Source organism: Pterocles gutturalis, unplaced genomic scaffold, assembly GCF_000699245.1.
Source record: "Pterocles gutturalis isolate BGI_N339 unplaced genomic scaffold, ASM69924v1 scaffold45292, whole genome shotgun sequence".
NCBI lineage: Eukaryota > Metazoa > Chordata > Aves > Pterocliformes > Pteroclidae > Pterocles > Pterocles gutturalis.
The window spans coordinates 1-25,350 of record NW_010114460.1 but is presented as its reverse complement, the minus strand read 5'-3'; the positions used below and the strand labels follow the sequence as shown (position 1 = coordinate 25,350).

The following is a 25,350-nucleotide window of genomic DNA, read 5'->3' as shown; positions in this document are numbered from 1 at the left end:
GCTTCTCCTCGGGTAAGTGCTCTATGGGGGAGGTAACACGCCGAAGGCTCTGCGTGCCTGGGGAGCTGCCCGCTCCGGGGGTACCAGGAGGTCAGCAGCTGCCGGTGCACATGCCTTCTTTAGGCTTGCTTGCTGACAAGAGACCTTGTCCCTTCCCCTGGGTTCAGCTGTCTCCCGCTGCCTCAGGGGCTCCACAGCTGGCTGAGGGGAGGCCCCTTTGGGAACTGTTCTCACAGAAATCAGCTCAATAAGAGGAGTGGGAAAATTGTTTCAATCTGTAATTGAAATCAAGAAGTTAATGTACCTCTTTAAGAAATAAATGTCAGCTCTTTTTTTTGAGAGGGAAAGGCCTGTTCAGAGGCACCTTGCTTATTTCTCCTAGGGAAGAGCCAGGAAGCAAGGGTGGGAAGCACATCTCAGTGCTATGACTGAGTGATGCTGAGACTCCTTAATACAGGTGGTGCTTCAGAAAACTCTGTGCGAAGCATCTCTCTTATGAGGAGAGGCTGAGAGAGCTGGGACTGCTCAGTCTGGGGAAGAGAAAGCTCAGGGGGGGTCTTATTAATATCTGTAAATACCTGAAATGTGGGTGTAAGGGAGGGAGCGACAGGCTCTTTTGTATCAGTGCCCAGTGACAGGACCAGCAGCAATGGGCAAAAACTGGAACACAAGAGAGAACCTCTGAAATCAGGAAACACCTTCTTTCACTGTGAGGATGACTGAGCACTGGAGCAGGCTGTCCAGAGAGGTTACAGTGTCTCCATTCTTGGAGATATTCAAATGCCATCTGGATATGGTCCTGGGCAACTGTCTCTAGGTGGCCCTGATGGAGCAGTGGGGTTGGACCAGATGGCCTCCAGAGGTCCCTTCCAACCTCAACCTGTGATCCCTTTACTGGAAGTCCTTGGGTAGCAGTTTTTGCTATGCAGGCAAGCAAGCTAGATCATAAAGACCAGAAGGCATTTAAAATCCAGGACCCTCTAGCCTCTAGACACTGATATGCTTCCTCCTGTCACTAGGGAGCAAGCCTGTAAGACGCAAGACCAACAACAAAATCCTGGCAACATCTGGCAGAACTGTCCGCTCTCCTCTCAGCATCCTGCAAGATGATAATTCCCCCAGTGTTCCTGTCCCTTGCCAGGTAAAGCTTAGTGAGTCATACTGTGGGAGGGGGAACAGGCTGGGGGGGAGGGGAAAACCACCCAGAAAACCCCTAAAATCCTTCGGCTTCTGTATTTTGTAGGGCCCCAGTTTCTAGAGCCTGGTGACTTCATTTTTCTGTGGGTCAGTCTTGTCCCTAGATGCCTCCAAGTCTTGTTCAACATCTGTATCTTTGGTCTTACTATGCTATTGCCCATTTCAGTGCATCCTTTCCCTTTAGGCTGTAGAAAGAAGTCCATTGCTCTAGACTTTGTCACAAGAGAGCCAAAGCTGAATAGCCTGAAAATGGGCTATGTGTTCCACTAAGAATTAACTAACCCTCGATTAACTTGTGTTTTACACTGTCTATTTTTTTATTTCTCTAGGGTAAGAGGCATGTGTTGGGAGAGAACCTTGGGGAGAAGAAGGAAGTGACAGTGGATCTGAGCAGGAACCTCAAATCTGGGAGCTGTGGTTGGAGTAACTTGAACAAAGAGAACCAACAGTGTCCTTTTGTGGAGAACTAGAGACTTCCTTTTCCAGGATCATGCTGTAATTTACTTCTATGTTTTGAGAGCCTTCTAGGGGTGAGAAATCCTGCAATAGACTGGATCTTAAGACTTGTTATCATTCTTCTCACCTGGAAAGAGCACGCTATCTCCTAGCTTTGCATGTTTTGTGTACAGTACAGACTTTGGCTCTTCTATTGTATATCGCTTGTATTGACTTACTGTAGGGTTCTTACCTGTAGCAAATAAATCTGTATTAAGCCTTTGGCTGTATGTCCTGATACGACAGTAGGAGTGCCCTGCTTGCCCAATGCAATGTTTTCTTTAGGGAAAAGTATGGGGGAACAAATACTTTGGCCTTCCGTTAGCCCTAAAACTCATCTCTGTCTCCTGCCTGTAACACACCACCATAGAGTTGTGCTGAGAAGGGTCTGACCTTGAACTCAAGTCCCCGTGGGCTGTGAAGCCACAGCTCTGTGCAGGAGGCTGATGCATCTCGTGTAACTTCCAGAGTTCTGCTGCACCTACACTGGCCTGAAGCTAATCTATACCAAGGACTGCAGCCTATTGCAAGGGGCTGGAATGAGGGTGAGATCCAAAAGAGGATGAGGTAGTATTGTGTGTTGGCATTATTATCTTTACCTTCTGTTGTTAAGTCACTACACTTTGACCTTCACCTCTCCCTAGCAGAGCCTTGGGACCCCAGGCTGTGTCTTTGAGCCAATAAGTGGAACAGGAGCTGAATATAATGGTTATGTCCTGTAACTGAGCTCAGATCTCCAAGGTTTGCAAGGATGCATTTTTAGCTCTATCCCTTTGGCTTAACAGTCTTTTCTCAACTAAAATGTAAGAACACCCTCCCCTAGGGACTCTGAGGTAGAGCAAGGCCTGTGGATGAGATGTTCTCTGGCTGGTGTCAGTAGGCAGTCTTCAGAGAAGAAGAGTTGTTTGCAGTAGGTCATTGCAATGCTGGAAAGAATGCAGCCTGCAGTGCTTATGTGAGCTTTCTTTATTAGCCTGGGCTATGAAGATCTATAACAGACTTGAAAACAGAGGCTGTTGGCTACTGGTTAGACAGGATCATCACACAATGCAGGAGTGAGGCAAAAAGAGAAGGAACAGGAAGAAGACAATAAATAAGAATAAATATAATATTCCCTGGTATTCTGGCAGGTCTGAGGGCTACCTTGCCCCCATTTATGCATAGATAAGACTTGAGCTAAGTCTTCCCCAATGGAAAATGAGACCAAATTATACTACCTTTTGCATGATAGAAATCTCAAACCCAGTATGACTCTGAGGCTGTCTGCAGAGATATAAGACAGCTGCACAGAGAAGCTAGGTAGTGTTAAATGGGGGACAGAGCTTAGTGTGGGATAGAGGTGTTGGATGAGGGGTCCTCCAAAGGATGGGTGTCAACATGGGTAGAGTGTTTGAAGGAAGATGCAAGGGTGTCTGAACTGTACTGTAAAGTCCTGAGATATAATGAACAGTGTTTTGCAGGTCTTCAAGCCTACATGAGGCTGGAAACTGCTGGGCCTGTTTGGAGGTGGAGAGAAGTGCCAATGTGTGTGTTACCACTCCCCAGCTCTGCTTGCTCCCCCTCCCTGACCTCCCCTCTCCCTTTCACTCTGGGAGACCCCTACAAGTGACCTGTGTCTAGAGACAAGCAGGAGTAGTAGGTAGGCGTTTCTGTTGAGCTCAGCTGCTGATGCTGGTTTCATGGGCTGTGGGCCCTGCTTCCGGGGCTCTTTACCTTTCTGCTGCCCTCCTCTGAGGAAGCTGTCCCAGGAGCCAGTGGCAACAGCCATGCCATCTGCTGTCACCCCGAGGCAGCTCACTCTGTTGTCATGGCCAGAAAGGATTCCTATTGGGGGGAGAAAAGAGAGGTCAGGAAAAGAAGTGGGGCCTGGGAGAGATGAAGGGGTTGGCCACGCTGAGGACACTCGTAGGCTGTGTACCTATCCTGTGTATCACGCCATCTGTTCCTGCACAACATGTTACAATCAGCCCATGGATAATAAGAACAAACGTTAGTGCATGGCATAAAACCCCCACCCATGGGACTGGCCAAAGAACAATGTTCTTGGGAAGGTCTGGCTGGCTGAATCCCCATACAACTGCTTTCACCCTAGAGCAATAAATATTAGGACTAAGAAGGATGGCCTTGATAAGACTGAGGAATAGCAAGGCCATTGGTGGGCCATCTAATAAATTTTCAGAGGCTGGAGGCCATATCTGAAAGAAAAGTGGTACTTGGGTGTATTCTGTGTATAAGCCTCACAGAATATCCAAAGATGCTGGATGGAAGCCCAGGTCCATGCCTCTCTCAGTGCCTGGCCACCAAGTGGCACTGTGAGTACAGAACTGGCAAATGGCAGAGGCTAGAGGAAAGTATGAAATACCACTGGTGCTTGTGAGCAGTTTTAGCTAATGGGAACCTTAACACTCCTTTCCTCCTTGAAACAATGTTGTTTAAAGGCTTGACTTCCTTAACATTAAAAAAATAGCTCTTCTACACAGAAGTGAGTTGTATTAGCTATGGTATGCTCCTTAAGTGTGAGGAAGCATTGTTGGGTTTCAGTCAGTGTAGGATGTATTCCTTTTACAAAAAATAAGGGCCTTTTCCTTGCCTTGGTAGGGACAGAAGACTTTGGAGGGAACGAAAGAGAGACCTCCAGGAGCCACTCACCCACACGTTCTGCTTTCAGGGAGTCCCAGATGTTGCAGTTGAAGTCGTCATAGCCAGCAAGCAAGAGGCGCCCACTGCGGGAGAAGGCGACTGACGTGATTCCACAGATGATGCTCTCGTGAGAGTACACTATGAGCTCCTGGTCTGCCCGGAGGTCAAAGAGACGGCAGGTGGCATCATCTGAGCCGGTGCAGATGGCTTCACCGTTAGGGAAGAACTGAGGAAGGCACACACCAGATTTTAATCAGGCTGTGCCTTATAGATTTCCTCAATATCTTTGCCTCCCTGCTAGCCACAGAGCTAGGAAAACTCAGTGGGACAAGACACCTCCTCATAAAAGCTGAGTCTGCTGGATGGTGAGACTGATGCTTTTCCTAAGACCAAGTAGTCCCCTTCCACTTCAAGAAAGCCAATGACCTAGGGGCTAGAGCTATTGCAAGACACCCTAGTGCTTGAGGAAGGATTATTGTTGCTTTAACTCTAGCTGTTAGTTCAGGGCTTGACAAGTGTCCACTCATTATCCCACAGATAGGGTCTGGCATGGTTCAGAGCTACAAGGGCCTTCCTCTGTCTGACCCTCATACCTCAACCTTTTTGTACACGCTCCTTTTGTGTCTCCTTGCTCTCAGGAGCGAAAACCGAGCTCCTCAGGAGCAGGTGTGGCAGAAAACTGCATGGCTGCCAGGGTAGGCATGGGACAGGTGAGAAAGGCTGTACTAATTTAAGTCAGCGGAGGATGGTTCACGCACCAAACATTGCAGGAAGCTGGCAGACACATTTGACTAGCAGAAAGGGATTCATGGGACAAGTTTCTTGTCCTGCCACCAGTAGGGCTCTGGCTTGAATCCTTGGCTCTGAGGGGGATACTTGCCCCCTAACTGTCTGACCTGCCTCCCGTGAAGATTTCATCTTTAGAAGATCTCCCTAGGATCCCAAGTTACCACCTCTGCTGTCTGGAGCTGACCAACACCCTCAGATGAGTTAGCTATTCCTGCCGCCTCACCTGTGTCTTGCACTAGGGCTCCTGGATCATGCCTGAACTATGGTTCCCAACAACTGCCACAAGCAAAGCTGTGCCAGCACCCATGTTAGGGTGCTGAGCTCCACAGACCATGGTGTGCTGGCTGAGTCCAAGCATTGCTTTGAGAACTGCAGTGAGATGTAGATGCGTTGGCACCCCGGTGCCTGGGAAGAGCCAGCCTCTGAACTTCAGTAACTCAGGCCCTCTCTGCTTTTGTCTGTATCATGGGGCCAAGGTGTCCTGAGACCCTTCTTGCCCACAGGACTGTGACAGCTTCTTTCAACCTTGTCCCAAGACCCTACTTCAGAGCTGGTCCACCCTCCATTTTCCTGGATTACACACCACCGTGCAGGCAGCATACGTACGCAGATGGCGTTGATATCGGACTCGTGCCCTGAGAAGGTCTGACGGCAGGTACCCTCCCGCACATCCCACAGTTTGGCAGTAGCATCGCAGGCCCCAGAGATGAAGAGTTTGAAATCTGGGGAGACGGCCAAGCTCATACAGTCTCCAGTATGACCCAGGAACACAGTCTTCTGCTGCCCCGTCTCAATGTCCCAGAGTGCGCTGCGGGAGAGGGAGAACTCAGAGTCCACCCAGGCAGAGCGCATGTACAGCTGGGCTGAAGAGCTCTCCTACTCACAAACAAAAGGAGGGAAGCCACGGGCCTGTCTACAGCATGGGAAAACAGGCAAGAGTAATCACTGGAGTCAGCTGTATACAACAGGAGATATCTTCACAGCTGTTGCTGGTCATACCTTTGCCAAAGCTGAGTTAGACTAAGGCTGGGGGTGTGTGTGAGGTTTGACCATATCACCATAACTGCAACAGTTGAAGAGAATACTGAGAGGATGTACGTAAGACCGCAAACAGCTGAAGAAGGTCTGCTGTATCCATGCTCGTAGGGTGCACAGGCCGTGTTCGCTGGGATCCCACACTACAGCCAGGTGAACAAGCCCTGTGTAACCTTGATCTCTGACAGAAATACCACATCCTGACTCATCCTCAGTCAAGAGGTTCTTCCACAGCAGGTGTTGGGATGGGGTGGGGGTGAATAAAGACTCAGCACTGCTCAGAGTCACAGCACAAGACCTGAGAGCCAGGAAGCAAAGGACCCAGGCACTGACTTTGCAGGTGTCCCTTGCACAGTGGGTAAGACTTGAAAAGTGGAGCATGTATGTGGGCTTCATATAAATTTAAGATGTTTTGTGTCCTGGGATAAATGACACTGTGCTTTGTGAGAGATGACAACATGATCTCTACTGCTTCACCAATAGAGCTGCATCTTGACCTGACCTCAACTGGGAAAAGAAGCACCTGTACGGCCAAGGGAGGAAGAATGCATCTGGCTTCCTAAGGTGCTCTGCATGGCTTCCCTGTGGAGGAGCAATTCGTCCTTAGCAGACTGCTGCAGAGCAAAAGAACTGCACTTGCTGATGGGAGAGCTGTGCCTCTCAGAGCCAGAGGTCATGTCACTAGGATGCAGAAGGTAACACTCACCACGTGGTATCCCCAGAGCTAGTCACGATATTGTTGTCATCAAGAAATCGGCAGCAGGAGAGGTAACCTGGGAAAGGGGAACAAGGAAATGAGAAATGAGGCAGGGCTAGAAGAATGGGGTCTGGAAGCAGAGGGTACCCAGGTTGCAGGCAGGCAGCACACGCACCTGTATGGGCTGAGAGCTCCCTGCTCACTTTGACGTTGCCTTCACGAGTCTTGAGGTTGTAGATGGAGCACATGTTGTCAAGGCCCCCACAGGCCACAAAATTGCCTGAGGGGGCATAGGCACAGGTCATGACCCAGGAAGAACGCAAAGGGATGGCATGAACCTGGGAAGAGAAGAAACCACGTCAGGACTCCAGCAGCAGAGAGAGCAGGGCAAGGGCACTAACTCCAGGGGGACCTGCTCCACCATCCCAGTTTGCTGCAGCTGTCCGACTCCTACCTTGTTAGTTGTGTATGTGTCCCACACAATCAGTTTCCCATCTTGTGAGGCACTGACCAGAAGTCTGTGAGAGAGAAACAAGATCATGTTAGTAGCTCTCTTCCCATCAGAGCCTTCTTCCCTTCACACCCATGTGCTGCCCTGCACCCAGCAGATGAGCAGCATCTCTCTCACTTGGAGTCTGTGGACCAGTGCATGGCGTAGATCTTGGCCAGGTGCCCACGCAGGGTCCTTCGGGTCCGCATCTGAATGCGGCCAACAACCTCCACTCCAGACACAATCTGAGGAAAGAGTCAGGGGGAGAGAAAGAAGTAATCTCGGACTGGCAGGAGCTTTACTGCTCCCCACATCTTTGCCTCCTAACTCTGCTTCCAAACTGGAGAGAGTCCTCCTTGGAGTGGTGCTAGATGACCCCCCCACACACACACACCTGCCCAGCCAGCCCTGTCCCTTACCTGAGCAAGTGTTGTGTCTGCGCAGGCTTTCCGGGCATCCTGGAGAAGAGATAAGAGCCGATGAGACAGAAAAAAAGCCACGTGATGAAGGCAATGACATGTGAAATTCAGGGGCATAGCCCAGGAGCTTTTAGAGGTAGGAACTGTGGATTTTCTGAGTTTGGACTGTGGCCAGCACAGGGGGATACTGGTCTGCGGCCAGGGCATCTCAGCACCAGTTAAACATCAGGAAGATGAGCCAAAAGCTACTCAGCATCCAGTTCCTCATGCTACACCCTTTCCATGGATCCTCCCGCCTGGCAGAACACCAGCTGCCTCCCAGACAGAGGAGGTCCTGGGGACACACTACCCTCTCTGCTCCCCTGCAGAAACAATGCCTGTGGCCACTTCCTTCTCACCATTGTAGAGTGCCCTCTTGTCTCCCTTCCTCTCCCCTTCTTCCCCCCACCATGCTATGAAAATCTGCATTAGCCCTTAAAGGACTGTGCAGAACTGCAGAGGGCTCCAAGGATGTAGATGGAGAAAGCTCAACTCCAAGTTGTGTCTGAGGAGGAGAACTTGGACACGATGTAGACACTCTCTCAGCAGTTTGATGACTGTTGTCAGTATTACCGCAATCTGCTTCTTCAGCTGTTCAGCCTCCTGCTTCATCTGTTCCATTTCCCCCATCTTTCTGACCTAGGGGTGGCTTCTCCACGTGGGGCAGCCTTGATTCTGGGGAGACAAATCAAAGGATAGAGGTGTGAGGTAGAAAGGGCACTACTACGGTTGCTCAGTTACGCCAATGCAGGCATCTCTGATAAGGGCTTAGCAACCATTTCTTGTCTGAATGATTGGTAATGTAGTGCTGTAACTGGTCAAAGCCCTTGGCACTTGGAAAGTTTGTACTGGGCCTGATCAAAGGTCCATTTGGTCTTGTATCCTGCTTACACATACACTGGAAAGCTGAAGACCTCCAGAACCTCTTGCTGAGGTTCTGGCTGCACTTGTCCCCTCACCTCTTTTATTTATAAGCTCCCCATTCTAAGCCATACCAAATCCTGAGTCCTCTTCATCAGCTTCTCCCTGTCCATGGCCAAGCTGTCCGTCTCAGCTCCAGGAGGAGGAAACTTGATGGGGTGAGCCCAGTGTCTACTTCTTATCTTCCTATTGCTTGTCCTATCACCCATGAGTGCCCACCAACTCTTTGACCACCAAATAAATCTGGGGGCTTTTGAGGTGCTCTGTCAGGGTTCCCTTCTAGTTTCCCATTAAAAAAACAACAAAAAAAAAAAAAGGTGGATACCTAGGGAATGACCTAAGAATTATATAAGCAGATAGCGGTATTTCCTCTACTTTCCTAGCCCTAGCTCTTAATTGATTTCCAAAGCTAGAGGCAACATTACTGTATGCAAGTTCTTCTATGCATTTATCCACACGGTTTTTGCACCCATGCTGAAATTGAGCGTCCTCCATGGTGAGGACTTCCACAGCATAGTGGCATGCCCTGTGGAAAAGTTCCTGGTTCTGTTACTCCCAAATAGCACTAGTTCCACCTGCTGGTACCTAGCTTTTGAGTTGGAAGAATCAGCAAATAACTCTATTCACCTAAGCATTACTTGTTTTTTTTATAGAGCTTTGTCCTATCTGTCTTCATCTATCTCTTTTCCAGACTGCAGGGCACACTTAGTCATTCTTCCCATGTAAGCCATTTTCAGCCCATCTGAGCCCTTTTCAGTTGTTTACAGAGTATAGATTTTTGCAGAGAGGGCAATGAACCAGAACTATAATCCATATTCAAGATACAGGTGCACCATATGATTATACAGCATCTGGTTTGTTCTGTGTTTCTTGTTATGTGCACTTCAAACTTCACCAGTGATTCGAGCATTCACAAGTCTTGCAGGCAAATCTGGTCTTTATTGCTTCAATCTTTCTCCTGGGTAGGTGTGAGTGTCCAGATGTGCTCTGGCTGTTCTTTATCATTAGAACCAGCACTTTGCCCCAAGGCCCATAAATGCTCCAGCAGCATCTAGATAATTTCTCCTTCTAGTCCCTGTGAGTTCCATAGCCTCCATCCCCCTCTGACCTGTTGTCTGCTGGGCTTTAGGTCCTTCCATGCCAGGCTGCTCTCTTGCTGTGGCACATGCAGATAGCTCCTGAGTCCCACATTTGCTCACTGCTTCATAGAGCATTTAGAGTTTCCCTCCAGAATCCCTTCCCCTGAACATCGCTGTGGCTTTCCTTTGATCTTCCAAGCAGGGTGAGTTTCTGCCTGGTCAATGTCTCCCAAGGCATGGCTTGAGTGTAAGAAAAACACGGAGCTGTTTCCCCAAGCTCCCAGGAGGCATGAGCTTATCCCAGAGGGAGCCTATTTCAGGCTATTATTTGCAGAGAAAGATTTGTACCTGCTGCCTGCAAGCCTGAACAGAGGCACAGCACTGCTGCCTCTTCCCTTCTCCCTGCCCACACCCTGGACGTGGCTGCTGGCCTGGTCTGCTGGCTCCAGCACACAGTGAAGGAGCAGGAGAGGGGGCCAGGGCTGCAGCATGGGGACCATGAGGCAGGTGCCACAGCAGTGGCCTGGGGCTGTCAGCCTCAGCTCTGCTGAAGGACAAGGACAGACCAGCGTGTGAGCTGGGCTCTTCCCACTGTTTGTTTCTTCTCCTGTTTTGACAGAAGAGTGATGTGGTTCCTCCCAGCAAGGATATATAGCTGCACCTCACTGAGTGATGCTGTGCATGAAAACCCACCTGAATGCACTTCTCCTCCTGCGGGGAGGGTCTGGGCACCTCACGCCATCTCTCAGCTAACTGACAGACTGGGGAGATGCTGGGGAAGGCCTTGCAGCTTTCAGTAGGAGGCTGCATACCCTCCTTATCTTTTGGTGTTTGCACCTCGGCTTTGGTACAGTCAAGGTGCAGAGACTGTGTCCACCTCTGGCTGCTGCCTCCCAGCACACCAAGCGGCAGCTCTGAACTTCCAGCCACCCTTCCAGCCCTACCACTGGTCCGTACCTTCCCCTTTCTCAGTTTTGCGCAGGACTGATCCTATGTCCCTTCCATCCACCGTAAGTGTTGGACTGCCTTTTCCTGCTGGGCCACCTCTTCCCTCTCTATTCTCTCCTTCCAGTCTTCTCTGTTTGGTCCCCAAGGCCTGACCTCCCCATGGCAATCCCTTCCTAGAGCTTCTCCCAGCTGGAAGAGTACTGGCTTTCTGCTCTCCAGGCTGTCATTTCACAGACTATTGGCCATCCGAGATCATCATCCAGCCACCTGCCCTAATCTCATGGATTTCCACTTTTGCCCACCCAGTCCTGTATGGAGGTGGGAGCCTTGTTCTCTCTTCCTTCCAATTTCTGCCCCAGGTGAAGCTGGCTGCACATGTCCTCCCCACAACCTGCTGGGTCCCCAGTCTTCATTGCATCTCTCCTGCTTTTTTACCATCCCCTTTCCCGGATGTTTCTCAATGCTGTCACTAGCATAGGAGAGCTAGTTCACAGGCACCTGCTCTGAGAAGTTGCACAATCATATGAGGGGTTTTCAGAGCTGCCAGGAAGATCAAAGGGCAGGGGAATGGTGTCGAGGACAGATAAAAAGGGCTAAATATAGAGAAGGTGCAGCTCAGGTTCAGGACTGTCCAAACCTTTAAATCCCTTTTGGAGAACACTCTAAATGAAGCTGGGAATTGTTCTCAGCCTCAGAAGGACAAGGAGCCACAGATGAGTGATAATAATAGCTCCAGCTTCGCCTGTCCCCTCCACCTGTCACGTCCCAATGCAATTTGTGGAGAGTGAGTTATCTGGACCCAGGAAACCCACAGCAGGTGTGCAAAAGAGCAGCGCATCATGATCATGTAAATTTAGGACAGGAAATGGGGGAACCAAATGAGGGAAGAACAGGAGAAAGGGGAATGGAGTTTAGAGTCTGGAGTCTGGCCAAGGCACATTCCTGCCATAACCAGTGAGACCTTAGGGATCCACATTTCCTGTGGATCCATGGATCAGCTCATGGTTGCTCATGGTAGCTGCCCAGCCTGGTTTTAATGGGAATGGCTTCTAAATGGTGCATGCTCAGTGGTCTCTGGAAGTAAGGGCTCTTTCAGGTGGATGCTAAGCAGTTGAGGAAACCAAGTCCTTAGGTACCTTTGAAAAGCAATTGACCACCACCCCCTACGCAGCATTGCAAAAACCTACTGACAGGAGGACCTTTGCACCAGCACTGGTCCAGAGTTGTGCCTCCTACAAGCATCACCGAGGAGCACAGCACATCCAAACAGAGCCGGGGTTTAGGCAGTTTATGCCAGCCCTCTTCTGAGCTCTGCCTTGGCTGTGCTCATCCAGTTCACAGTTCTTGGCTTTTGAAACCATGTTTCATTCCTTCTGCTCTCCAACATGACTGTTCTTTCCCCTCCTGCCTTTTCTGACAAACTTGCTGGAAGCACCTGCTGTGGCACTCCGGTCTGTGTCCCAGCTAGACCCATCCTGAGCCCTTGGGCGTCTGCTCCTAGCAGACCAATTGTCTCTGCATGAGGCTGAAGGGGGTCTGGAATCATCTACCTTCTGCCTTTTGCTGCCACACCATGACTTTTCAGGGCAGTGGCTATGTCCCTTGCACCATGCTGTGTTGGGGGGCCCGGCCTGCACCCCAGGGACTGTCCTTCCAAGCCACCCGTGTCACTCCCTTGTTGGGATTGGGGCACAAGTGATGGATGGGAAGAAATGGGAGGTGAACTTCTTTACTTCCTATCCTCTGGGTAGCTTTCCCCACACTGGGGAGGAAGTGATCCCTCTGTGGGATGCTGGGAGAGGGCTGTAAACAGAAAAGTGAAAGGTGCAGGAAGGAGGACCGAGTACTAATAGGCAGCATCCCTTGGTCTCTGCATAATCCCTGGCTGGCCTCACATGCTTGCCCTGGTGACCCTAGGCTCCTTGCAGAGCCGGATACAGAGATGATCCCCCTCTCCTGTGATGGAGATCAAAGGCCAGGGTAAAATTACCCTGCTCTGCTCCTTGCTTTCTGAGGGCTCCTTCTCCATCCAGAAAAGCAGCCAGCTGCAAAGAGGCATGCACAGCAGTGCACTGGTTGCAGGACTGTGTACGGGTAGTGAGTGCCCGGTCCCTCAGGGGAGACATTACCCTCCTGTTCCAGTCTGGAAACTGGTGAGATTTACCTGCCAACAAGAGAACAAGCAACTCCAACCCAGTGCAAAAACTCTCGTCATCATAAAGGCATTTCAGCACCAACCCCAACTCCTTCCCCACCAGGATCTTCCCTCCCACATCCTCAGCTGGGATCGGCCCATGTACAAAAACTCCCCACATCACACCAAGAAAACCAGTGTCCCAAGAGCCAGGCTCACCAAGGTGACCTCAAGCATCTTAAGGCAGCATCCTTACCGGGATCTGTAGAGCAAGGCGGGTTGCAGTCCTCCCTGGATAAGACTGTCACGGCTTGCCTACCCTGCTGAGAACAGCTCCCCCCCAGCCAGAAACCCCTTGTCCCTGTGCGGTTTCCAGTCAGTCCTGCCTGTCCACTCAGCGAGTCTCTTCCTCCCTCTCTGCTCCTCAGCCTCTCCCAGGACTGATCTCCCCATGGGGAGCTGGAAGGCTGTGGACGGGAGGGGTTGGGGGAGGGCCGATTCCAGGAGCAGCGTCAGGCAAATTAAATCAGACACCAGAGACTTGGGGAAATCGGATTGGGACGTAATGCAAAGCAGGTGGACGGGGAGGGGTGAAAAGAGAGAGTAGCACACTGCTCCTGAAGGGAAAGAAACCATCACAACAGGCGGATTTGACTCCCTCTGTTTATATCAGCAACAAACTAATAAAGATTATCTAGAACAGGCTAGGATTATCAGCCACTGGGGCAGGGTTTGCTGCACCTCAGAGTCCACAGGAATTGCCATTTTCCCAGGGACAGCGTGCCACTTGTGTCCTGGGCAGAGCGGAAAGAGGGATGGTGTCATCCACAGTGTCCCTGCCAAGAGAAAACCCATGGCAGGGCTGGGGTCACACCCTCTCTGGGCAGCAAACTGGGCTCTGTGTGGGTAAAACAGAACTGGGCACAGGGGCCAGGGGTGGCAAAAGATTTGGTGGTGTGCCTTTTGGCAGCCACTGCAGTGGGATGCTGCAAGGGGATTATCTTGGCCTCAATCTCTTTTAATCTTTCCCGCGGCTTTGGCCCAAGCCTGAGATAAATACCTTTTAACGGATCTCATCTGACGTCAGGAGGCCATCAGTATAATCACCCAAGCCACCTTTGGCAAAGCAAGCCAGAGATGTGGACACTGGCCCCTCACACCCCATTGGGGATCCTTGTCAAGCAGGAACCATCCAGCACTCTCACATAAACCATTGGGATGGATGTGTGAGTGCTAGGATGTGATAGGCCTCCTGCGAGGGAGAGGAAATTTGAAATGCAAGCATCAAATTGTCTTTTTCCTGCGACCCTGGAGAGGAGGGGAGGCAAAAAGGGTTGCCAGTGCAGGTTTCCCAAGTTTGCATGTTAAGGAAGTGCTGGGATTCAGACTGAGGAAATACTTCATTTTCCATGCAGCAAGGGTCCTGTGCCAACAGCAATTAGGGGATCACCCACTCACCTCTTACACCACTGGCCCTGGCCCTACAGATTTTTTCCATTTGAACAGTAGTTCGGGTCTCCATGCACAACTCTCATCAAGGCCTGTGTGTCATGATCACAGAATGATCTCTGGCTCTAATGCTTCCCAGGAAAAGGGTCACTGCTCTTTTTGATACTCCATATCCACCCCATTCAGTTCCTGTTTGGCTACAATATAATCCCATCTCGGGACACTAATCCCCTGGGCAGTGGCAGCAGATTGTCTTTCTATCAGGGTGGAAAACGATAAATAAAGTATCTTCTGCTTTCAGGGACAATTTGGTGCTTGGAGCAGAAAAAAAAAACAAAACCAAAACACAGAAGAGAGGCCTGGTGCAGGGAAACATTGAGCGTACAGTGCTTTTTCTTAAAGGCACTCCTCACCCTTTCCAGGGGTTGGTCAGGGCAGAGCTGCCTTTCTCTCTTGCTCTCCTTTATCGGAAGTAGCTGGCATCTGGGCAAACACTTTTTTTGCGACCATTTGTTAATTAAATTTCCATCAGCAACGAGTGTGCATGTCTCCCTCCTGGTGTACAGACTCAAGCTCCCACCATCTGTGTCCAGCATCTTGCTTTTATTCCGTATATTCACAGTCCCTCACTTTCCCTCTCTCAAACCAATTGTGAGTTTCTGGAGTTTGCAGGTGCCTAGGAAATTCAGAGGCTTCTCTTTTGAGTTCCTGAATGTGAGCCAGTCCTTGCTGAAAGACCCCAGGCTCCTCCTAGCCCCTCTCAGATTTGGCCCTGGATGACCAAGAAGTTGGCACTGAGAGGAGTGGGGTGAGAAGACTCTACCTTCTTTCTTCTGAGTGATACAAATATGTTGGTGAGGCAGTGAAGAAAATTCCTGGTGTCACTGACTTTTTAATACTCTGTCCCTGCTCCCATTTTTAAGCTACTGGGATGTCACAGAGAAGAAAGCTGCATCCCTCCCCATCACTACGGCTCTAGCATGCTAATACACTGCTCCAGGCTTCTGTGGTCATGGTGCCACCAAGACCTGCCAGGCCATGGTGTGTGCCAGTCCTGCCGCCAGGCCCCACATACTCAGAACTCATCTCTGGCCCGCAGCTCCTTGGGGTGCTGTGTCCTGTCTGAGCCAGGCTTATGTCTCCAGCTTGTGGGCCTGGCTCCACCACTGGGAACTGGAAGCTCTGAGGAGGGTCTGCCGCTGTGATCAGCCCCCTGATGTTCTTCTCCATCAGGCTGGTCCTGCTCCACAGCCCTCTGCTCCATCAGTTCCTCTGCCTTCACCCGTTCCTGCAGCCATGGAGACAGAGATGATGTGAACCCCTTCCTGCTAGGGACTTTGTCCTGCTTGCAGGGGCTGACAAGACACATCTCATCTTTGCCACATCCATCCAATGCTCCCAGAGCCCATTCTCTCTTGTGGAACCCATCACAGGCTGGCCCTCCACCAGGTACCTTGTCAGAGGACAACCTCCAACTGCTGCACTAGTCCCTGCTCCATAAGAAAGCCCACAAGCCATTCCTCGGAGGGATTTGATCTAACTTGGAGGTACTCGCATCCTTTTCTCCAGCCTGGTCCTTTACCTGCTCAGCATGTTCCTGGGAGTGTGTGTACCAGAGAGCAATGGCGCAGCGCCTCCCACGCCTCACTGCCCAGACGCCATGGGGGTTCTCCTTGCCAGAGCTGAAGGCTACCAGCCTCCCACACTTAGGATGCACCTCGGCCTGCCAGAAGAGAGAGAAGAGTCAATGAAGCCAACAGTCCCCAGCACTGGGGTATACGGTCATTGTACAGACATAACATCGCCTCCGGGAACATGGAACACCAGAGAGCCACCAGACATCCACTGCCAGTCAAGGAGCAAGGCAGACCTTGGGGAGGGACAGAGAGAACCAAAGGGACAACCTACATCACAGACATCCACAGACTGAAAGAGTCTGGAACATCTCAGCTACAAAGGAGTTAACCTCTCCTCTGTCTGAGATTTGCCTCAATTTGCCTTTAGCTGTCCCTATTTGAATCTGCCACAGCACCAGCACTGGATTGTTTTTGGAGTGGTGAGATCAAATAACCAACTAGTTTCCTCCCACCCAGACTAAGTCTCACCCTCCATCTTCCTCCCTCCTTCTTTTGGCCAGTCCCAGACTTACTGTGACAGTCACAGTGTCCATTTCAGTGAAGAAAAGGCCCCCACCTTGGAAGTCATCATTGAGGTAGAGAATGCCACTGTGGACAAAAAGAGAGGATGTGTGCACACTGAAGTTCATTCCTCCCAGCTGCTTTCCCACACTCTTTGTCACAGGCCGCTGTGGCATCTGAATGATACCACAGGTTCAAAAAGAAACTAAACCAGTTAACAGGAGAATCCATTTGGGGGTGTTAAATACAGCAGTGCCTAACTCAGAGGAGTCCTTGAGCTGCAAGTCACAGAGGGCTAGGAGAGTATGCCAGGGAGTTAGCTCTATGTGCTTGGCCTGTTTTGTTTTGGTTTTTTCTTAATCCTCTACAGCATGCATCTGTGGCCATGTTGTTACAATGTCCTGGGCTAGATGGACCTTGGTTCTGACCTGGCATGACATGTTTTAAGATTGGAAATAATCCAAAGCCTGGAAGAGGAGACTGACCAGCAAAGAAAGCCATGTGTTAAGAGTCAAGGAATTTCAGGGTAACATAAAAATGGACAAAAAGAAGCTTAGTGCATGCAGAAAAGAAAATTAAAACAACAAATTTCTTCACTAATGTTAGAAAAAAAGAGCAGTGATGCCACTGTGCAGTGAAGGTGAGACCACAGTCAACTAGGTGAAGAATGGACCACAAACTACTTGACTTTCTCTTGATATTCAATTAATCTGATAGAAAACATCAGAAGAACAAGAGAGGCTCATTAATGGAACTGGAAGAAAGAAATAGAAATCAACACTCTGGCTGCTGAAGCAAAACGTTAAGGACATAAGGACAGTGAGAGGATTACCAACGCTGAAATCCAGGAAGTTACAGCTCTTCTGCCATAGGGTTTTAATAATACTGTGAAGTCAGGGTAGTAATATGACTGGAGAAAAGCAAGGATAGCTCTCATGCACATGAAGGGGCAGGAGGGTAGGGATAATAGCTGAAGTATAAACAGGCCTGTTAGCCTGACTTCAGTAGCCTGCAGGGCTTTAGACTCCATTCCTGAGGATAAGGATGTAAGGACAAGATGTAAATGGAAAACGGTTTTAAAATGTAACATGGGGGTACTAAAAGCAGATTGGGCTAGCCGCACAATCTTTGACAAAACAGTTGATTTCTCAGGGAAAGACAACATGCTTGATCTCAGCAGTCTGGACTCTGGTAAAAGTACTCAGAATGGTGCCACCAGAGAAATTACTAATGAACACAGAGAAGGTGAAGAAGAGCCCATGAACAGCACAGAGTGACTTATGTACCACTGGTACTGAAAGACATACTGTTCGCCTGGAGTAGGATCACTGGGACTCTTGGACCCCTGGGCCCAATCCTGTTCAACAGTTTTATTAGTGATGATAGCACAAATACACAGAAGAGATCCAGGGAGTTTGGAGCACAGGGACCTCTTTCAAAAGGACACTGGATGAGCTCAGCCCTTGAGTTGCTTGGTCAATCCCAATTCACTCTGCAAGAGGACAGGAATACTTGTGGAAATAGCTCAGTGGCATAGATCCCAGGAAGATTTTTTAACACACATTCAAGTAGAAGTCAGAGAAACCCACTAGCCAGGGAGGAGTGAGGTGACAGGACAGCTTTCCCACAGGAGGGACAGAGATCTAACCAGTTATGGGACAGAGCCTGGTAACTTTATAATCCGACTATACCAAGTCAACATCTATATCAGAAGGAAAATGGACTCCATACTAGAATTCCCTCTAAGTCCCACATCCTTACCATAGGCTGCTCAGAGAAGATTTCTGCTCTGGGCACAGCTACTACTCAAAGAAAAGGCAAGTAAGATTTCTGGATGCCCAGGGACGGGATGGTAGATAGAAGGAATCAATTGTAGTGAACTGACCTCATCTGGCTGCAGTGCACAACAATTGTCAACATCTTTAAAATATAGTTCAGGTTCTTTCACAGAAGGGTAACAAAACTTGCTGCAGGCTGGGAAAAAACCTCTCACATAGAATGGAAAAACCCAACACAAAGTATTGGCAGTGAATCTTGAGAGAGATGAACAGAGAGAATAGTCACCAAAGTACACCGAGTGCTCAAATAAAGGAAATACAAGGAGCTTGGTTCTCCCTCTTCTGTAATGCACAGAAGAGTGTGAAAGACTGAATTTGAATAGAAGAAACAGACTGTCATAAGGGCTGGAAGTGGACTGTAGTACTGTAGTAGACTAGACCCACAAAACAACAATTTGATATAATGGTTCCAGTCTGTGCAGCCTCGCAGCCTCCCAGCCTCATTCTGCTCTTTGTTAATGCTGGCTGTGATGAGGGAGGAGGGAGAAAGGGCAGATCTTCCAAGCCTAGGGAAGGTACTTCACACCTCCTTCTGAAGCCACTGGTGCAGCCTTCTGCCTGATGCTACAGTCCTGGCTGGCTTCGAGCCAACAACCCATCACTTGGTTTCTATAAGCTGAGCTCATCCTCTGATGGGGCCGGAGAGATGTTCTGATCTCCACATGATCTAATGCAGGTCTCCTTCTCTTACCTGTAGTCCCTGTACACGTAGGCAGGCGGTTCCCTCCAGCACTCTTGCCCCTCAGGATCCAAGAGACAATTATCAGCATGGACAGGATGACTAAGATCCATGCGACCTTCCTGTTCCTCTGAAAAGGAAGTTACGAAAAAGAATATGGGCATTTTCAATTTCAAGAAAGAATAAAGCAGAGAGAAAGGGGAACAGTGAGAGTAAAGGAAAGAGAGTCTCCTGACAGCACGTGGCTGAGACTAAGGACACTCTCAAGGAAACAGGGACTAACAGGATGAAAAATTCTTTACCATCTACAGCCGTGCGGCACACAAGGTGTGTGAATGAGAAATGAAGTTTCTTTCCAGGAGTAAAATAGGACTCTATGATTTTCCGTGATTTCTCACTGGCCTGCAGAAGCAATTTGGCGTCTCTCCAGTCCACGTCCCCATTCTGGGCCAGCTACAAGTGAAAAACAGGCCTGTTAAAATATTTACATACAAAGACACTTAAGAAATGACACACGTACACAGTACAGAAGAAAAGACCTGTGTAAAGTCCTGTGGTCACAAATGTAAGAAAATAACATGTTTTCTCATGTAAATGTAAGTCAGGAGTACACCTGTACAGCACAGAAATTGTTTCCTGCTACTCAGCACATGAAGCCACATCTGGAATGCAGCACCATTTTGGGATGCCCCCAGTACACAAGGGACAATAGCAAACTGGAGTGAGCCTTCAGTGAAGGGTCTTAAGATGGCAGGGGTGCTGGAGCACCTGACTTAGAAAAAAGAGGCTGAAAGAGCTGGGTTTCTTTAGCCTAGAAAAGAGCAGGCCAAAGGAGGATCTAACTACAGTCTCCTGTCACCTAAAAGGAGGTTATAGAGAAGATGGAGACAGCCTCTTCTCAGAGAGACACACAGAAAAGACAGGAGGCAATAGGCAAAAGTGGCAGCAAGGGAAACTTTGGCTAAAGAAAAACTCCATCCTCCTGAGAGTGGTACAGCAGCAACACAGCTCCCCGGTCTTGCTGGGGAATCTCCACCCTTGGAGATGTACAGGATTTGCCTGTGCAAAGCCTTGAGGGATCTCATCTAGCTTTGGAATTAGCCATGTTGTGAGCAAGGGGTCAGACTAGAGATCTCCAAAGGCTCCATCACCTTGATTTATTCTCCAATTCTAAGATAAACATGTCTGTAAGACTATCGCATAGGGACAAGCAGCAATCCCAAAACGCTGTCTCACAGGGGAGAAAGCGCTTGTCAAGCCCTCCATGTACAATGTGCCTAAACTTGATGGTGGAGGAAGAGGATCAGGGGAGACCACACACGTGCTTGTGAGGAAGATAACACACCTGTGACCCCATCCAGAGTGCACTTCAGAGACCAAAAATGCTCAGGTGGCAATTTATAAGAAAGTGGCAGACTCACAGAGCCACTTACTTGCATGGTCTTCAAAACAGTTAACCCTTCAAATCTCTCATGTGGGGTGTGAGGTGACTGTCTTGCCCGGTAGCCATCTCCTGCTTCTCCTGCTGCCTGGAATAGAAGGATACAGATGACACACATTAGGCTGCCACCTCTCTTCCATGGGAACACTACAAACCTGCCTGTCAAGGAAGAAAGTAAACATACAGGAGCTCCTATAAAACCCAGGCTTCACCTTTGTCAGCCGAAGAAGGTCCTTACACTCAGACTCCGTCAGCACTCTGTCAAACACAACCCTTTGGGTTCCATTCATTCGTTGGGAATCCATCGTGACAGCAATACCCTCAAAAGGCAAAGGACCTGTCAAGAAGCAAGTACAGATAGGCATGAGCAAGGTTTTGACAAGAAGCCCTTGGACAACAATGCCCAACCTGGAGAAGGAAGGGGAGAGACACTGTACATTCTCTGAGAAGACAGGACAGTTTCCCAGAAGTGCCCATTCCTCGCAGACTTGGGCCACTTGCACCCCTCACATGCTTCAGGGGTACCAGAGCATCAGCTGGAGAAGCTGGCCTACAGTGAGTGCTTCAGGAGCCAGCAGAAGCTTGCTGGGAGAGCAGCAGGGAGCTGGGTAAAGTTGAGTGCACTGTGGATCACAGCAGCAGAACAGGTCCAGCCTGCTGGGGTGAGGCTCTGGAGAAAAGAAGCAGGTAAACACCTCCATCAACCCTCCTTTCGATCACACATCTTATCCCAGAATCATCTCCAGTGAATCTTTCTACTTTCTTCATCCCCAAAGAAAAGCAAGGGGTATTAGTTGGTGATTTGATCTTTGGCCTTTTTTCCACCTGAGAGGAATGCCAAGGCACTCAGGCCCTCAGAATGGTCTGCCCTCCTATGTGTCACGGCAGACAACCACTTGGGGTCACTTCAAGAAAAGACCCCAGGACAGAACCCTGCAAGAGGCTGTGTGTCCACACACAAGAACAGAGGACCAGCAAGAACATTCAGCCACAAACTATTTTGACTTGTGTTTTTCAGGGAAAGACTTGCCCAAGCTGAATAGTCTGTTTCCAGTTGCCATTTCCCCCCGCTCTTGCGTCCTTCAGAAAAATGAGGAAAGTGGGCTTGCGGAGTTGAACCAGGTTTAGTGTAGACATTCCTGCCACACTGAATGGGGATCTGCACATCCACAGGCTTGTCATGTATTCAGGCACCATTGCTCTCAGCTTCTCCAGCCACAGTGCTCTTTGAGTTCCCCTCACAGAGATGTACGCAGTGAGATTTTGCAAGATTACACATGCATCAAAGAGGGAGAAAAGAAACAGTGAGAAGACTTGCTGAGCCATTCGAGTCAGTTTGCACCTATGCTAGCATTCAAATGTCTGAGGATGGAAGAAAATACAGCACTTAACCTGAATAAGCCTGGCTGACTGCATCCGAGTGCTCCTTCAAGCTCTTTTTACTTACCTCTCTTCTCCCTCTCTTCTACATCCAGAGTTTCCTGCTTTTGCTTCTCCTGATCCTCTCTCGGGAGCAAGGGAAAAAACAGAGACCTGTCAGTACACTGCCTAACTCTCCTCTGTGGTAGAATTTCACACCCTTCCTGTTCCTGTTTCACCCATTCCTCTGTAGGTATTACTGTAGCTTGTACCACCTCTGCCAGTCCAACCCCACCTCCTACTTCCAACACTTATATTCCAGCCTTAGTCAACTTGGCCAACCTTACCTGTGTTTCTCCTTTAGGTTTTCAGGAATCAGCTCATCTGGAGTCCAAAGATCCTGTAGGAACACATGTGGATGGTTCAGTACACAACAAACTTCTCCCACATTGGATCATGTTGAACAGCCAGTTCATTGTCCCGCTTCTCCAGTGAATATGAGACCAATGGTTCTGGCCTGCTTCTGAGAACAGCCAGATTGGGCTAATGCATATGGTTACAGCACCAATTTCAAACTAACTTCAGTCCTGAAGCAGCAGAAAGGCCTTAAAGATCTACCTCATAAGGACTTGGGGGTCCTTCTCATCAGCATCTGATCCTTTCTGGATCATGTGCTACTGAAGTGAATTCTGGCAACTGTCTTGGCTGGGCAAGATTAGTAGGATACTGTTACTTACAGGGTCGTTAAAAGTTCCTCCTAGATGCTCCACTGCATAATAAATCAACTTCTTTTCCATCAAAGATCTCTGCACATAATGTTGAATATTCTAAAGGAAGCAGAGAAGCTGTCAAACAACCACTCCACAGAAGACAACTCCATCCCCATCCAGGGCAGAAACCTGCCCCAACACGCTGCTGTGCAGTACAAAAGCCCAATTCTGTCCCGAAGTGACCCCGCCTGGTACAGACTAGAAGTAAACTCAGGCTCTAGTTTCTTCAGTCCTGGGCTTGGCACACATCTGCAGTGAAATATGTTTCCCTTTTTGTCACCTGGATTGTGGTCCTGTCGTATGGGACAGGGGAGGGCCAGAAAGTACCGACTGGGGGTTGTAACTACCTCTCTGGCTGTGACAGCAGTGTCCTCTCCCAGTTCTGTGCGATACTGTTTCATTTTCTCCAACACTGGCTCATCCGAGGGGTAGAAGAGCAAGTAGGAAGCAGCACACTCAGCAGCCAATGCCTGGTTCCCAACTTGGGCAGGGACAGAACAGAACAAATAGGTATGTCTCTGAAAGACTTGACGTTAGCAGCGAATGCATAGGCCAACAACACCCAATGTCCCAGTCAGGTTCCGGCAGTACAGGAGGAGGCCTTGCACTGAGAACATATCAAACCTTGCATAGCTGGGCCTCTGTGCAGCATTGGGCAGAGAATAGTGTGAATGAGCCCAGTGAAGAATGGGCCAACTTTCAATACTTATTGGGAGCTCATTCAGAGAAGACAGAATAAAAATAAGTATATATTTGAAGAAAGATGGCCCACCTCCCTCATCCAACAGATATGATAAGGGGTCTGGAGGGTTCTTTGAGACACAAATTTTGCCAATGGTCTGACAGAGGAGATGAGAGGCAGTTGAGTCAGTGTGGGAAGGAGCAGAAGTATCCAAGAGAATTGCTGAGGGATGCATTAAAGTGACAGGGTGACAGGATGACCAATGTCATGACATCAGTTCAGTAAGGGTAGGCAAGGCTTGAACACCACTGTTGAGATGAGATGCATGTGCATGCTCAGGATAGGAAGTGGGTGTCTGGTCTGGAGCCACATACTGAAAAGGAGGGTACAAAATACACAGCAGACAGTTGGAGCAAGGACTTGAAATGGAGAGTGCTGGAGGAAAGAAGTGGGAAGAGCCACACATTATAGAAGCTGCACAAGAAGACTGAAGTGGACCACAGGGGACCTCTCCCAAGGTGGCCACAGGCTTGAGCAAGAGAAGAGAGGTTCTGGGAAGTCAGGAGACAGAAGTGGGTAGACAGAGGTAGAGCTCAGGTCAGTGTGCCACTTCTCCCCATGACATGCTGCCCTCCAGGTCCAGAGGCAAAAGGCAAGTTTAGAGGTGCCACAGCAAAATCCACTGCGTTGTGACTCTGCTCACCTTGATCGTAGGCAAACTGTAGTAAATCAAGATGAGAGGGTATGAAATCTTCCGTGGCAGAAATCCGCCCTGGCTTTGTGGCAATTTCAAGGACGCACTGCTGTCTGCACTTCAAAACCTGAATGTAGTGGGCTGCAAGAGAGAGGAGCAAGAAAGGCAGCAGCTCTCACTTCTGCTTGACAGGAGCACTGGGAAATGAGGCATGTCCAGCGTAGGAAGTCTGGCCTTCCTACCCAACCCTCTGTGCCTCTAACACTACCTGCAATGGCTTCATATAGGCCAGGTTGCATGTCTTCCTCCTCCTCATCTTCATCCTTCCAGGGCCCTTCACACAGGGCACGACACTCTTCCAGTGCTGACAGCGCCTCTGTGAGTGACTCCTCCAGCCTGGCCACAGCCTGCAGGTACTCATCTGCATTGTAGTGCTGCACCCCAGCCTCATATGCTTCCTGCGAAGGACAGATCCAGGCCCCTCATCAGTGTGGGTGACACCACAGAACTCCCTGATCCTTGGAGTTGCTCGCAGGGTAGTACTGACACCTAGGGGCCTGCCTGATCACGCGCAGCCCACCACGCAGCAGGAGACAATCTTCTGCTCTTACGCCAAATCTACTTCTCCGAGGCCCTGCAGCCTGCCGTAGCTGTCACCAGAAAGTCTCTGTGTCACATTTGCAACGGTTTGTCTTTACCCTGAAGAAAAGGCTTCAGGGAGACATTATTGCAGCCTTTCAATATATAAAGGGGGCTTTGTAAGAAAGACTGAGCGAGACTTGTTTACCAAGACCTGTAGTGACAGGACAAGGGGCAATGGTTTTAAACTGAAAGAGGCCAGATTAAGATTGGAAAAAAGGAAAAAAATATTTTCAGATGAGGGTGCTGAGACACTGGAACAGGTTGCTCAGAGAAGCTGTGGATGCCCCATCCCTGGAAGAATTGCAGGTTGCAGGTTAGCTGTGGATGCCCCATCCCTGGAAGAATTCAAGGTCAGGTCGCTCAGGGCTTTGAGCACCCTGATCTACTGAAAGATGGGCTTGGACTAGATGATCTTTAAAGGTCCCTTCCTCCGCAAATCATTCTGTGGTGCTATGTATGGGGGCCCTGTCTCAAGCCATGGCCCTTGCGTGGGAACAGACCAGGGTCCCAGACTGGTCCCTAGGATGGGATAAGAGCTGCTGATGCCCAGTTCTCCATTGAGCCCTCACCCAGTGCGGCACGGCCTCCAGGTCCCGAAAGTTGTCTGACTTCACCCCTGACATACGCCGGTACTTCTCTATGTCCTCCCGCATTTGGAGGTGCTGGGGGTTAGCGACAAAGAAGGTGTGAGCGGCGGACACGGCCTGATCCAGCTTCTTCAGCTGTGGAGAAAAAGCAGCAGTGCCTGTCACGCTCCTGTGGGCCCGCTTCTCAG

General features: G+C 49.6%; 3 protein-coding genes across 3 annotated transcripts; 1 reads left to right on the top strand and 2 right to left on the bottom strand.

Moving 5' to 3' along the window:
• Positions 1-991: 991 nt before the first annotated feature.
• On the top strand, positions 992-1,667 carry CDCA3 (cell division cycle associated 3; the record flags this gene model as incomplete). The annotated part of the gene is made up of 2 exons (XM_010074823.1): positions 992-1,141; positions 1,527-1,667. Coding segments are annotated over 2 exons (291 nt in total), but the record flags the coding sequence as incomplete, so codon positions are not given.
• A 1,261-nt stretch (positions 1,668-2,928) lies between these two features.
• Positions 2,929-13,319, bottom strand: GNB3 (guanine nucleotide binding protein (G protein), beta polypeptide 3). The gene is made up of 11 exons (XM_010074822.1): positions 13,140-13,319; positions 8,375-8,476; positions 7,763-7,801; positions 7,482-7,588; positions 7,308-7,371; positions 7,029-7,191; positions 6,863-6,929; positions 5,728-5,929; positions 4,342-4,558; positions 3,296-3,516; positions 2,929-2,955 (listed from the first exon to the last, which is right to left on the bottom strand). The coding sequence occupies exons 2-11, from the start codon at positions 8,429-8,431 to the stop codon at positions 2,929-2,931; spliced, it is 1,164 nt and encodes a 387-aa protein (XP_010073124.1). The 5' UTR covers positions 8,432-8,476; positions 13,140-13,319.
• A 1,962-nt stretch (positions 13,320-15,281) lies between these two features.
• LEPREL2 (leprecan-like 2) lies at positions 15,282-25,297 on the bottom strand (the record flags this gene model as incomplete). Its single annotated transcript, XM_010074820.1, has 14 exons — positions 15,282-15,620; positions 15,915-16,055; positions 16,482-16,557; positions 19,000-19,117; positions 19,290-19,440; positions 20,421-20,516; positions 20,641-20,765; positions 21,876-21,934; positions 22,135-22,187; positions 22,525-22,614; positions 22,905-23,038; positions 23,943-24,074; positions 24,202-24,391; positions 25,145-25,297. Coding segments are annotated over 14 exons (1,731 nt in total), but the record flags the coding sequence as incomplete, so codon positions are not given.
• Positions 25,298-25,350: the final 53 nt, after the last annotated feature.